We start from the raw sequence: 14,110 nt of genomic DNA on the forward strand, positions 1-14,110 counted from the left end.
ATCATATGTGTGAAGCTAGTAAAGTGGCCAGTGAGAGCACAGTCTACCTTCTTAGTGTGATTCATTTATTTTCAGGGAATACCCACCAAACAAAACCTTATACAGACTCTGTTACATAGTACCCACATTTTACTTTACCACTAAGGCACTAACTTGGAATAAATTTCCCCCCTTACTCTCCAGGACTGGATTAATAATTACTTTTCCTCCCACATGTGTTTTTTTAGACACTATTTTTCATTTTGAAACAAGCTACCTCTGTATTTTAATTTATTATTAATTTTATTGAATTTAGTTTTAATTTTACTTTCAGTTTATAAAGCTTTTCAGTTTCATTTTGGGTAATTGTAACCTTGGTTTGGATGTTTGCATGTTAGATCTGACTGACTGACTGAAGAAATTTAAAGAAATACTATTACTTTAAATAAGTTTAAAGATAAATCTTCTTTTTATATTTTTTAATAATAAAATAGTTTTACACCAGTCACAAATATTTACAGCAGTATTCACAAATACATTATAATAAAATCATGTCACTAAAAGACAGGTAGAACTTCAATTCCATACATACAGGTGTCCAGTCCATTCTCCACACTGGGTTGTTCCATCTTTACTCTTTCTCATGAATAAATAAGTTTTACATTTACCAAAAAACAAAACAAAAAAAAAAAACCCTGAATATAGAGTTCTGGTAGGCATTAGGCTATAATGCCTTCATTCATTCATACAAAAGCATATAAATGTGGAACAAGACAATTTGTCCCAAAAGGCGAGAGCCTGACACAGTATGGCACAGAAAAGTGCCAGGCGGAGAGAAGGCTACAAAGCGAAAGAAGACAGTGAAGAGACAACTGGCTCAATAGATCTATGGACAGTGTACACACACTGACCACTGCTGGTCTAGTTTTCACACATTTGGCATCACGACTTCATAGGCCAATAACTGCGCTGTTAGTTAGTTCCTGTTAGTTTGTGAGTGGTAAAACCACAGCAGTCGCAGGGGCTCCACTTTGTAAATACTTGCTAAAAATATTGTGAAAGACAGATGAAGGGTTCAACAGAATATCAGGGTGGAGTAACAAAACCAGGGCCAACAAAAACATTCACAATTACATTAGAGTTGTTTGTGCTCCTTGCTCCACCTCTTCATTTTGTTCAGTAAAAGGAAAATCCAGTAGTGAATGAAGTGTTGTACATCTCTTCATTTTTATAGTTAGATTACTTCATCAAGGATAAAATACTGTTATATGTGGAGAAATAGATGCCGTGTCTGAAATTTCCAGGAACTACAGACGTCCAAACACTCCAGAGAGAGCCTGCCGGCTGAGCGATAGTCACACTTTCAAATACTGTCGATTCTGTTGGCAGAGAGATGCAGCTCGTCCAGCGCGGTCAGCGATCCATCCTGTGCTATGCACAGATGCTATGACAGTTTGGTCATTGGAAACTGGGTGTCCCAGCCGTTGTGAGCTACATTCCCAGTGTGGTTGCTGAACCTGGGGTTCTTAAGGCTGTAGCGGCGCATCTTGGTGTTTTTGTAGTAGATCGAGTAGATGAAGAGGAAGATGACAGAGATGGCAACTACAGTGACGGCCACAAATCCTGCTATCAGAGGCAGGTAGTCCTCTGTAAATAAGAAAAGACAATGCATTAATGATTAAAATTTGATGTGCACAGGTAAAATCAACCATTTCATATGTAATTTAACCAATACTCAGACAGGATGATAGAAGAGATTGGTACCTTTTAAAATCACTTCGACCACATAGTGGTCTGAACCAACTGGATTCGTGGCAGTGCAGTTGTAGAGACCTGCTTCAGACACAGTAAGCATGTTGTCAGACACACGGGCCACTTTGTCTGAGCTGTAGACCCACTTAATCTCTGGATGCGGATGACCATCCGCTTCACAAACCAGCTCCTCAGGATAACCTCTGAACACTGGCATTGTCTTTGGAATTTTACTACTATTAATGACGGGTTTAGCTGTTGAGACAGAGACAAATAGAGCAGTATGAGACGATTTACAGTGACACTGTTAATATTTTAATTCAGTGTGGACGTATTGTCCTTTGATATCTGTATGAGAAAGTAACAAGCTCTTGTCTGATAATCTCAATGAGTCATCACTTTATCTTACAGTGTTATTTCAACAACTTAACAAAAAAAGTAAATGTGATCTCACAGTGAACGGTGATGTTGAGAGGACTGGATATCATGATGGGAGGAGGCTGTGGTCCCCCCAGTCCTAGATTCAACTCAGCCTCACATCTGAACTGTACATTGGTGTAGCTTCTGTTCAGAGTGATATTGATGGTGGACGACACATTAACTGGAGATTGGATCATACTGATGCAGTTTGTGTTTTTCTCAGGCAGACAGCCACTCACTTGTATTGACCCTGATGGACAAATAAAATGAAAGAAATCAAAGAACAATTAGACAGTGTTTCATTTTGTATGAATTTCCCTTCTGTATTGGTCAGTGTTGACAGAGATTAAAGCACTTTTTTGAGGTTAAACACTTGTTCTTGTGGTTGTTGTATTTTGTACTATAACCTCACCCGGCCGTAACCTACTGAAAAGGAAAACCTGTATATTTAAAAATCAAGCAGACTAGCATGACTATTTGTGATTCATCTGTGCCAGTTCACACTCAAAGTGATGGAGAGAAGAAAATTCGAGCAGCTTTAAGCCACAAACGAATTAAAAAAAAAAAAACTTGCTATCACCACATCAACTTCCTCAGACACAGGAAGCTACCAGTCTACTGGTAGTGGCCGTGACACATTAGTTTGCACACAATCTTGTGGTGAACAGGGGTAGGCGTGGGAAAGATTTAATGTTGGTTATTATCATCAGATTTCAGAACACACAGTGCACTGAAGTTTGTGTTTGGGTTGCCCCTGCTGACATCTGTTCATCACATCGTTGAAACTTCTGGTCTTAATGTTGTGGCAGGGGACAAGAAAAAGTTCAGCGTTGGTGACAAATTCCTTCCCCTTACCTAAAAACATAATGAAAATGGCAAACAAAGATGCCGAGCTGGTAAGAAACGTGCTGAGGGTACACGTTAACATGTGGCCAAGATGAACCAGGAAATGAACCACTGACCCTTTGGTTTGTGGATGACAGCTGATAACAACTGACCAACCAGTGGCTCTAATCAAGATTGAGTAGTGAGTTTGGTTCCTCTTAACGAAAATTGAATGATTCTTTGATGTCACCACATCTGCTTTAAAACTGAAACATTAAGGCATCACAGCCAAGGCACAACATGTGTAATGACATGTACCCACCACTGATACGTTGTTCGAAGGTGTCATTCCTCTGATACCACCACACAGCAAGACTTCGTGCAGGAGCAACATTGGTAATGTCACAGCGCAGCTGGAACAACTGGTCCTCCATCACTAAGCTCACATTAGAAGAGATGGAGACACTGTCTGGTGTTTCTGCAGAGGTGATTTTTAATGGGGGAAAAGAGGAATTGGGATAGTTACAATTTCTGAGGAGCATGTTTAAAATGGATGACCAGGAAAAATACAAAAAAAGTTACCAATACATACTGTAGAGAGTGAAGTCCAAATGTTTTTCACATGGCTCCATTCCCACAAACTCTGCTTTACAGAAAGGCCTCAGGTCCCATTCCTTATGGGTGTCAACAAGCCAGGTTTCACTATTCCCTATAGTAAAGCCTGACTTATCCCACCAGGAGATTTTTATTTTGTTTCTGCTGTCGATATTAGTCACTTTGCACGTTGCATTCGGTCTTGCGCTTTGGTATCGTACCACCATCCTGTTTGGAGATATTTCAATAGGGCATTGTGGCTTGGCACCTGTGGAATGCAGAGCGAGGGTGAGTAATGTTATTTCAACGAATTGCAAATCCACGATCTTAACATTTCCACACCCAGTGCTGTAGATAAGTGGTGTTTAAAGGCCGCAGGCCTGCAGAACAAAAGCTGTTTTCCAAGAGGCAACAGGAAAAGACGCAGGAAGGATATACCCCTCCCTTAGGAAGGTCTGCACTTGCTGCCCACCTTTCTTTGTGCCAGGCATTAGGGAAAAATGTAGCTATATGTAAAATGCACCACTTTCTACCCATCTCATTTTGTTTATCGTAAACTAAATAGGAATAGATCTATTTTGGAAAGGTTTTATCTTAAAGGCCACAACACTTCAGCTACTACTTTAGCGGACCACAGAAATCCTGCTGATCTTCCAAACTGTTCACACACTCCCAGTCACCCTCTGATCCCCATTCAAAGCTCGCAGCTATAATGGTTCATTGAACGCACCACGTTGCATTAAGTTCCCTCCTAATCCACCCACACTTCTTGATACAGTTCCGCTCTTTATTTACCTTTAAGTCTAACGGCCTAACCTCGACCGAAAAAAAGAAAACATGAGCGCTGCAACGCGTCTCCAAGTGGCACAACTTACTCGGCTCTGTCCCGTTAGAAAGCGACAGCAACTGTAAAGCCAAAAAGACTGAAAGGAGACGAAGGGAGTTTAAATCCTCCATCGGAACAAAGTCTTGTGGGCAACTTTCTGTCCTTCCAGCAAACGGGACGAGGCGACCTGTTGACTTTCTGGGAGGAAGCTGAGCTGGGTTATGGCAGCGCTGCATGGCTGCAGAGGAAACGGGAACGCAGCCCTCCCCCAAAACACAGCGCACGTACGCGCACGTTTGTCTTTATTCCCTCTGGGAGAACTCCTGGAGAATTAGATTAACTTTAACTATAACCACTGGTTACCTCAAACTAACAACTACTGTCCACCTCAAACGCACTAAAACCAACATCTGTCGTTTTGTATTAAACTAGTTGCTGGTACTTTATAATAATAAACGCTCCATTTACATTTGTGTCACTTTTGAGTCGCTATTTCTACTTTTTGTTTCTGGACATGTTCATATAAAACTGTAACCATTCTGCTTTTTCACTTATTGAAAGTGTTTAGAGAGAGTGGGAATTTGACTGAGTGTGGATAAAACGCACACATGAACTTGTTATTATATTTATTGCTATGATGTATGTATGGAGGACTTGTTGCAATTCTAACCATCATACAACCTTAACCTAACCTCCAATGGAGTTCCCACATTGTAGTGTGAGTGTGTAATCAGCAGTTTTCACAAAAACACACTCATACCTAGACGAATATGAACATCTGTATCAATTTGGTATTAATGTGATACAAGTTGAACTTACCTCTTACAGTGAGTCTGACTGTTTTGGACACTTGTCCTCTTTCATTCGAGGCGTGACATGTATAAGAGCCCACGTTGAATGCGTTAGCATCGTGGATGAGCAGACGGGACACTCCATCTTCACTTTCCTCCTTCACGTTGTCCATACGGTAATAAGTCCAGATATATTTTGGTCGTGGATTACCCATGGAGGAACATTTCAGCCAAACATCAGATCCAGCGTCAACTTCAGAGTCTTCGAGCTCAACTATCTGTGATGGTGGATCTAAAGACAACAAATTTAACAATGCAAGTCAGAAAAAGCAAATGAACCTGGTGTAACATACTGAGTAATTCATGCTGAATGTAATATCCTGAGTGTCAATCATCAGAATAACTTACATGTGACTGTAATCTCCAGTGTAGCACTGACATTTGCCAGTTTGTTTGAAACTGTGATCACATACTGTCCAGCATCACTTCTTGTTAGGTTCTTTGGAAATTCTACCTCTTCGCCATCTTTGGACCAGATTATCTCAGGTTCAGGATAACCTTCCACAGTGCAGCTGATGTTGTGAGGAGCGTACTCTGGTGCAGTGTAAGTGCTTGAACAGTTCAGCTCTGGTTTGTCTAAAAGCAAAGACACACCGTCAAGATTTCAAGTGGTATAGCACTACATTGACGAGTGTCGATGAAATGTAACAAAGGAGTCGTACTTTGCTGATGTATTTCTATTTTAGCTTACTTTCTATTTTCACACCACTGTTTTTCAGTGGCAAATGCACTTTGTGCTTCTCTATATTTATCTTACAGCTCTAGTTACTTTGCAGATTAAGATTTACATTCAAAACAGAGGATCGATGTTTTTTATTATGTATAATTATCGTTTTACTTCGCTGAAGTTCACTTGTAGTAGTACTGTAGTAGTACTGTTATAAAGGCTAAATATGACACTCACACAACACAAGAACCTGGACTTTCTCATGAATGCTTGAAAAGCCCTCAGCTTCGACACTGTACTCTCCTGCATCCTTCCTGCTCAGAGGGATGCTCAGGTTTGTGGACTTTCCATCTTTCCGCCAAGTGACGAATGGGGTAGGATTTCCTTCCACAGGGCATTTACTCTCCAAAGTTTCCCCTTCCAATACCTCTATCTGAGAACACTGTACATCTGGTCCAACTATAAAGAAGAAAAGAAAATGTATAACTTCTCTTAACAGATGAAAAGCAGCAAAGACACTAAAACATTAGAAATGAGTCTACATATAAAATACTTACACTGAACAGTAATGTCATACTCCTGTGAAGATACAAGTAGTTGTGGCCCTTCTGGCTCCAGATCCATATGTGCCTCACATCTCAATGTGACTCCGTTGTCTCGTCTAGTCATTGTAAAGTTGAGGAAGGATGACTGGTTCACTGGTTTCATATTAGGATCCTTAAAAGTGTCTGTATAGATCAACGTATCGCCTTTGTACCATCTCACAGTGAGATTTTGAACGGGTGCTACTTGTTTGACGTTACAGGAAAAGTTATAAGTTTTGTTTTCGTTGAGAACAAAAGTGGCACCATCAAAGAGACTGTTGGAGCTGATGCTGATGTTTTCTGGGAATGCTGGAGAAAACAGAGGTTATAAGACACAGTAGTAAAGTATTTGAAGTGGTAATTCTACTTGTAGTGTAGTAGCTTTTAGGCGAGTACTTGCACTTCACAATACTTACTGTAAAGTACAACTTTTGCTTTCTTATCACACTGTTCAGTTGGACCTCCTGGTAATAGGTTAATGAAGCACGAGGGTTCAATAGTCCATTCTGTTAGCCTCTCCAAGGTCCAGGTCAAATGCTTGGTCGGCTTCATACCTGTGCCACCTTGTGGAGCTTCCCAGCCCATTGTTTCAACCAGGCTGTTTGATGTACTGCAGTTGATGGAGACTGGGTCTCCATATTTCACAACTACAATAGAGGGGTTGAGCTCAATGGGACAGAAGGGTTGTGCACCTACAGAAGGCAGGCACGTGTTAGATTTACATACAAGAAACATTACATTATTCTGTCATCGTTTAATGTCACTGAAAATAGGAAATGGGAATATCACATTAATGTATTTGTTGGTATATTTTGTGTGTGTTTTCTAAAGACTACTTTTAAAAAGAGTGGAAATCCAACCAGCAATGTGAGCTGGTTAATCAGATCTTTCATGGCAATCCATTTAATGGCTGCTGACACATTTCACTCTGGACTAATGTGGTTGAATTGATTTTGCCATCTATATAGCCCCTCCATATGAATGATGCTGAAATTTGCAATTCAACAGGATATAATTAATTATGTAAAGTAATAATGTTAATGTGATACAAGTTGAACTTACCTCTTACAGTGAGTCTGACTGTTTTGGACACTTGTCCTCTTTCATTCGAGGCGTGACATGTATAAGAGCCCACGTTGAATGCGTTAGCATCGTGGATGAGCAGACGGGACACTCCATCTTCACTTTCCTCCTTCACGTTGTCCGTACGGTAATAACTCCAGATATATTTTGGTCGTGGATTACCCATGGAGGAACATTTCAGCCAAACATCAGACCCAGCGTCAACTTCAGAGTCTTCGAGCTCAACTATCTGTGATGGTGGATCTAAAGACAACAAATTTAACAATGCAAGTCAGAAAAAGCAAATAAACCCTGTTTAACATACTGAGTAATTCATGCTGAATGTAATATCCTGAGTGTCAATCATCAGAATAACTTACATGTGACTGTAATCTCCAGTGTAGCACTGACATTTGCCAGTTTGTTTGAAACTGTGATCACATACTGTCCAGCATCACTTCTTGTTAGGTTCTTTGGAAATTCTACCTCTTCGCCATCTTTGGACCAGATTATCTCAGGTTTAGGATAACCTTCCACAGTGCAGCTGATGTTGTGAGGAGCGTACTCTGGTGCAGTGTAAGTGCTTGAACAGTTCAGCTCTGGTTTGTCTAACAGCAAAGACACACTGTCAAGATTTTAAGTGGCGTAACGCTACATTGCTTGTCCAATGGTAAAACAAAGTCGTTGTAGCTACTTGTGAAAGACAATTTTGACATAGTTGTGCTTTACTAAAGTATTTCTATGTCATGTGCACATGTGGGTAACAGAGTACACAATCTGACCAATGGTTTACACTATTTCCCTGGTCTATAGGTGAGTAAGGAAATACTCCTAAAGAATTGAAAGAAGAAAAATACATGTACCAGCAAAGGCAGAAAAGAAGACCTAAAACACAGAGCTAAGTAATTCAGGATTTTAAAAACAAGAAACTCTACAGGGCACATTAATTGTAATAGTTTTGGCATTTGTTTTGCAAGGTACCAAAGTGCATAACACTGGATCTGAAGTTCACTTGTGGTAGTACTGTAGTAGTACTGACTAAATATGACACTCACACAAAACAAGAACCTGGACTTTCTCATGAATGCTTGAAAAGCCCTCAGCTTCGACACTGTACTCTCCTGCATCCTTCCTGCTCAGAGGGATGCTCAGGTTTGTGGACTTTCCATCTTTCCGCCAAGTGACGAATGGGGTAGGATTTCCTTCCACAGGGCATTTACTCTCCAAAGTTTCCCCTTCCAATACCTCTATCTGAGAACACTGTACATCTGGTCCAACTACAATGAAGAAAAGAAAATGTATAACTTCTCTTAACAGATGAAAAGCAGCGAAGACACTAAAACAATAGAAATGAGTCTACATATAAAATACTTACACTGAACAGTAATGTCATACTCCTGTGAAGATACATGAAGTCGCGGCCCTTCTGGCTCCAGATCCATATGTGCCTCACATCTCAATGTGACTCCGTTGTCTCGTCTAGTCATTGTAAAGTTGAGGAAGGATGACTGGTTCACGGGTTTCCTATTAGGATCCTTAAAAGTGTCTGTATAGATCAACGTATCGCCTTTGTACCATCTCACAGTGAGATTTTGAACGGGTGCTACTTGTTTGACGTTACATGAAAAGTTATAAGTCTTGTTTTCGTTGAGAACAAAAGTGGCACCATCAGAGGGACTGTTGGAGCTGATGCTGATGTTTTCTGGGAATGCTGGAGAAAACAGAGGTTATAAGACACAGTAGTAAAGTATTTGAAGTGGTAATTCTACTTGTAGTGTAGTAGCTTTTAGGCGAGTACTTGCACTTCACAATACTTACTGTAAAGTACAACTTTTGCTTTCTTATCACACTGTTCAGTTGCACCTCCTGGTAATAGGTTAATGAAGCACGAGGGTTCAATGGTCCATTCTGTTAGCCTCTCCAAGGTCCAGGTCAAATGGTTGACCGACTGCATACCGGTGCCACCTTGTGAAACCTCCCAGCCCATTGTTTCAACCAGGCTGTCTGATGTGCTGCAGTTGATGGAGACTGGGTCTCCATATTTCACCACGACAGTGGAGGGGCTGAGCTCAATGGGACAGAAGGTTTGCGCACCTACAGAGGGCAGACACGTGTTAGATTTACATACAAGAAACATTACATTTGCAGTAGCCTCTGACTTTGAGGCTTGAGTGTCACATTTGAAGCCTACAGTCTATTTAAAGATGATTTCTTCTTTTTTAATAATACTTGACTACTTGAGTCATGGGGTGATGATCTGACTGCTCTCATGTAGACCTTACACTGCCACCTTCTGGCCAATCCGCTCCCTCGCATGTTGAACAGTTTCACTTGACGTAATTTTTGTTAATGTTTGATGAGGACGCGCTCGCTTGATTAAGAAAACGTTAATAAACCGAAATTACATTGTGAGAGCATATGGAAGATGTGAGTTTATCATTTAAACACGAGTTCAGCGGAAAAACACGGCAAGACGAAAATGTGCATTATACATCATATCCATAATTAAGTCAGATCATCACCTACCTGTCGCAGTGAGAATGAACCCCACGACAAGACGGACAAATGATCTTCTTTTACTCATTTGGTTTGAACAGTGTCTCCCTGTTTTGATCCAGCTCCGTTCAGCTCCTCTTCTTCTGGGTCTGTTCTGTCCCGATCTGAAGAAGCGAAAGGGAGAGAGGAAAACAGCCAGCACATTATGTGTGTGAGTGTGTGTGTGTGTGTGTGTGTGTGTGTGTGTGACTCTCTGTGTGGGAGTTATTCATTAGTTAGGATACCACAGAACAGACAGTGTTATGATTTACCCCTAGGATGTAATTCTTGGTGTTATTTCAAAGCCTATTTCTCTTACTATATTGTCAAAGTGTAATCTGAAATATAACAACCCAGCAAACTTGACTTGGTTTTTAACTTATTGCAGTTAAAGTCATTGCCTTGTTTAACAGCTGGTAAGAAATGTTACAGATGCAATGTCATTTATCAGAAAAGCATTGTTAGTTAAGAAAAAAATCATATTGCAAAATGGATGGTTATTTCAAACATAGTTCAAAGAATAAAAATATTCTGAAATATGAGGAAACAGTAGCCTATGAGTACTTAACGCACTCCACTACATGTATTATTATGTACTATAATAAAACAGCTTGTTTGCAGAATAGGGTTGTCACAGCGAAACAGATGAGTTCATAAGGTTTGATGCACTGCCACAGTTTGTACTTGTCAGTAGTAGCCTAATGTGAAATGTAAACTTAAATGTAGACTTTGCAGCAATTTATAACACATATTTATAACTCATATTTATAACTCATATTTAAGTAGGGGTTTTCTGCATTTCCACTATGCGACTAAAACACATATTTACTGTACAACAAAGCCACGAAAGTAAAGAACAGATTTGATAACAGTGACAGTGTCGAGTTCTTTTTCTCAGTCTCAGGCTTAACTGTCAAAAATGTTTTGTGTGTGTGCTGGCAGGCTTTATCACTTTATCGTGCCCACACTTAAGGTCACCAGTGCACAGAATCACACCCACACTCCCACGTTTGGAGACAGATTGAATTTTTTTCAGCTCAGCCCAGCACAGCGTTTGCATATTTTAGACAGGATGTTGTTTGGCTAAAATCTGAAAACATTATTTTCATTTCTGGATAGTTGTTCATGTAACAATGACTCAAGCGTAAGCTGAATAATGTGTTTTATTAAGATCTGTCATGATCCTGTCAGCCATATAAGGAGCTTTGTAATAAAAGATGAAAAAGAACTTCGTCCCTCTTCCACCGCACAACTGCGTGCACCTCGTCCCTGCCTACCTCACATGTCTACAGAGGTGGAAGATGACCACTTGAAAAGTAAAGATCTGGTCAGAGGAAGCTCTGCTGGAACTGGAAGGCTGCCTGGACAGCACTGTGTGGGATGAATTCATTGAATCATCCAGGGATATTGATGAAGTAACAGATGTGCTCAGCTCGTGGATGTCTTACTGTGAGTAAACCATGGTTCCTGAAAAGGTGACTAAGGTCTATCCTGACAGTAAACATGTGTGAGCAAAGAACAGCTTGTGCTGCTTAATAAGAAAAGACTGCTTTTCAAGTAGGGACATTTTTCAGAGTTATACTGCAGAGAGGAATGAAATTTGAAATCCACAAGGCCAAACTGCAATGCAAACATAAACTCAGCATAAATAGCTTAGGGTCTGTCTGGGATAGTATAAGGACCATGGTTGGAACAAACGACAACGATAGGAAGAAGGAGGCTCTGGAAGGGTTTTCATCTGAACTGGCCCAAGAGTGCAATTAATTTTAATGTGCATGACTTCAGCAAGAAAACAACTGCTTCGAAACATGATCTGAGCACTTCTTTTCACACAAGTCCTGTCCTTGAGGAACAACAGGTTGTGCAGACTTTCAAGCACTGCAAAGTTAGAAGGTCTGGTTATGAAATCCTTTGAGGAATTAATTAGAAAGGTCACATTAAGCCACACAGGTCCCATTTTGGACCCCTTGCAGGTAGAACCAATAAGAGAGTGCATAACGCTCCTTAACTCCGTCTATAAACAGCTGGAAATAGTGGAAATCATGCTAGACTGCTGTTTGTGGACTGCAGGACACTTCTCAGACCAAACTGCAATATCAGCTGCTTTACCACAGAGCTGTGTTCTCTCTCCTGTCTCATACATCTTATACACAAATGATGGTATCAGCAGGTTTAAATATAATCCTATCTTGAAATTTGCACAGTCATAGTCAGCCTGCTGAGCAATAACAAGTCGTCTCATTGTCCCGTGGTGGATGAAGTTATTAAATGGTGCTCTGAATCCTTCCTTGAGTTCAATGTAACTAAAACTAAGGACGTGCATTGATTTTAGACACCAGGTTCTGTCAGCACTGTAATAAATGATAAGGCTATAGAAACGGTCAAGCCCTTAAATTCCTGGGCACCATTATTGTAACACTCTTCACTTTCAGGAAGAAGTCAATTTGAATTTCTAGAAAACACAGCATCCCATCACATCCTGTTTTAGTTGTTTTGAATTTAAAATTTCAGGAGTGGAGCATTTTGCTGAATGTGGAATGAATTCCTGAGAAGGCAGAAGCTGCAGAATAGAGGTAGGAGTGCTAAAGATGAGTCATCTTGCAATGATGAATGTGAGAACAAACATGTCTCTAAGAAGGTTAAGACTCACGTAGTATAATCGTCTCCTCCTCCCAGAAAAAGAAAGGCAGGATGAATAGAAACCAGAACCATGTCTTAGCAGTTTAAAAAAGTGAAAGTGTGAATGCTGAGAATAAACAGCTGCACACAGCAAGTCACTTTTAATCCAGTGAGGGTCAAGGGTTATTTGAACAGTCTATCAGATGGCAGCAGAAGAGATACGCAGCAAGGGAGGCTCTGAAAGACAAACAGGGGGATTTAGTTAAGAAAATAAGCACGGAGATTCCAGTCATGTTGCTGAAACACTCCCTATTCCTAAAATATACAAGCAGGCACTACACGCACTATTCTCCAGACTCACTTCAGGAGGTTATATCAAATAAAGGGCCGCTATTAAAATTTCAATAAATTGTTACTGGTTAGGTGCCAGTAGACTGCTTTTCCCTTCTGAGCGGAGGTCTGTACTTCTCAGAGGAAAGGAAATTCAGAAAACTAAACAAATCCGGCGCCAAACAGGACTAATACTTGTGTTTGACTCACATTAAAACAACACAGTCTGCACCGTGATCACAGTTAACTTCACTTTCTACAGGTACTCTATGGACATGCAGGGTGCAAAAGCTTTATCAGTTACCTTTAATGCATTTCCACCTATTTGGATTTACTGAGCACCGATGGTTATGTAAGTGAGTCACAGGATGATTAATGGTGTTAAAAATGGCAGGTCTGCTGCCGGGATTTTTTCCTTCATGATCACTGGTTTCTCACACTATGTGTGGAGATGATGTGACAGTGTTGATACTTTTCCAGCAGAACAGATGGTTTTAGGTTGTTTTTGAGGCTGAGGTACCAAAGTCAGTGGACTTTACATAAATTTACATACTTTATATTCCTTTTCTGTCCTTTTGAATAAATGCAATAACCTTGCCACAGAAGAATGAGAAGACATCCGCATTAATTAAACATAACAATACCTGAACAACTTTGATTTTTGCAGAAACATTATTTATGAGTCATATGTGGAACACAACATGTTTTTTTTTTGTTTGTTTGTTCTCATGTGCTCTTCTATTCTCCCTCCCCTTTCCACTCCCCTCAACCGGTCAAGGCATATGGCCATCCTCCCCGAGCCTGGTCCTGCTGAAGGTTTCTTCTGTTAAAGGGAGTTTTTCCTCTCCTCTGTCACTCAGTGCTTGCTCAGCCTTTAAGTCTGCTGTGAGGCTAAAGAGAGCAGTTGCATAAGAATGGAAACTCCGCTCATCACAGAAACAAAACTGAAAGCAAGATAAATACTAATGGTTAAATCAAGACCATTCTTTTAAAACTGAGAGTAACTCAGTCTTTGTAAATAATGGTCGATGCTTATCTATGTGCTCTTTGTGGACTTGCCAGGATA

General features: G+C 40.4%; 1 protein-coding gene across 1 annotated transcript; it reads right to left on the reverse strand.

The window, feature by feature from the left end:
* Positions 1–425: 425 nt before the first annotated feature.
* LOC113159624 (hemicentin-2-like) lies at positions 426–10,240 on the reverse strand. Its single transcript, XM_026356423.1, has 16 exons — positions 10,087–10,240; positions 9,379–9,654; positions 8,936–9,271; positions 8,616–8,837; positions 7,941–8,168; positions 7,561–7,824; positions 6,915–7,190; positions 6,472–6,807; positions 6,152–6,373; positions 5,596–5,823; positions 5,216–5,479; positions 3,569–3,838; positions 3,299–3,454; positions 2,186–2,401; positions 1,744–1,986; positions 426–1,626 (listed from the first exon to the last, which is right to left on the reverse strand). The coding sequence occupies exons 1-16, from the start codon at positions 10,142–10,144 to the stop codon at positions 1,424–1,426; spliced, it is 3,798 nt and encodes a 1,265-aa protein (XP_026212208.1). The 5' UTR covers positions 10,145–10,240; the 3' UTR covers positions 426–1,423.
* Between the last annotated feature and the right edge of the window lie 3,870 nt (positions 10,241–14,110).

The sequence above is a fragment of the Anabas testudineus genome, chromosome 8, assembly GCF_900324465.2.
Source record: "Anabas testudineus chromosome 8, fAnaTes1.2, whole genome shotgun sequence".
Taxonomy (NCBI): Eukaryota; Metazoa; Chordata; class Actinopteri; order Anabantiformes; family Anabantidae; genus Anabas; species Anabas testudineus.

What these genes read in the sequence shown, in the direction of transcription:
- LOC113159624 (XM_026356423.1), bottom strand. Translation starts at nt 10,144, where the DNA reads ATGAGTAAAAGAAGATCATTTGTCCGTCTTGTCGTGGGGTTCATTCTC. An exon ending in ACTGGAGATTACAGTCACAT is followed by an intron (nt 7,825 to 7,940) that starts GTAAGTTATTCT and finishes TGTTGTCTTTAG; the next exon opens with ATCCACCATCACAGATAGTT. An exon ending in GTATGACATTACTGTTCAGT is followed by an intron (nt 6,374 to 6,471) that starts GTAAGTATTTTA and finishes TCTTCTTTATAG; the next exon opens with TTGGACCAGATGTACAGTGT.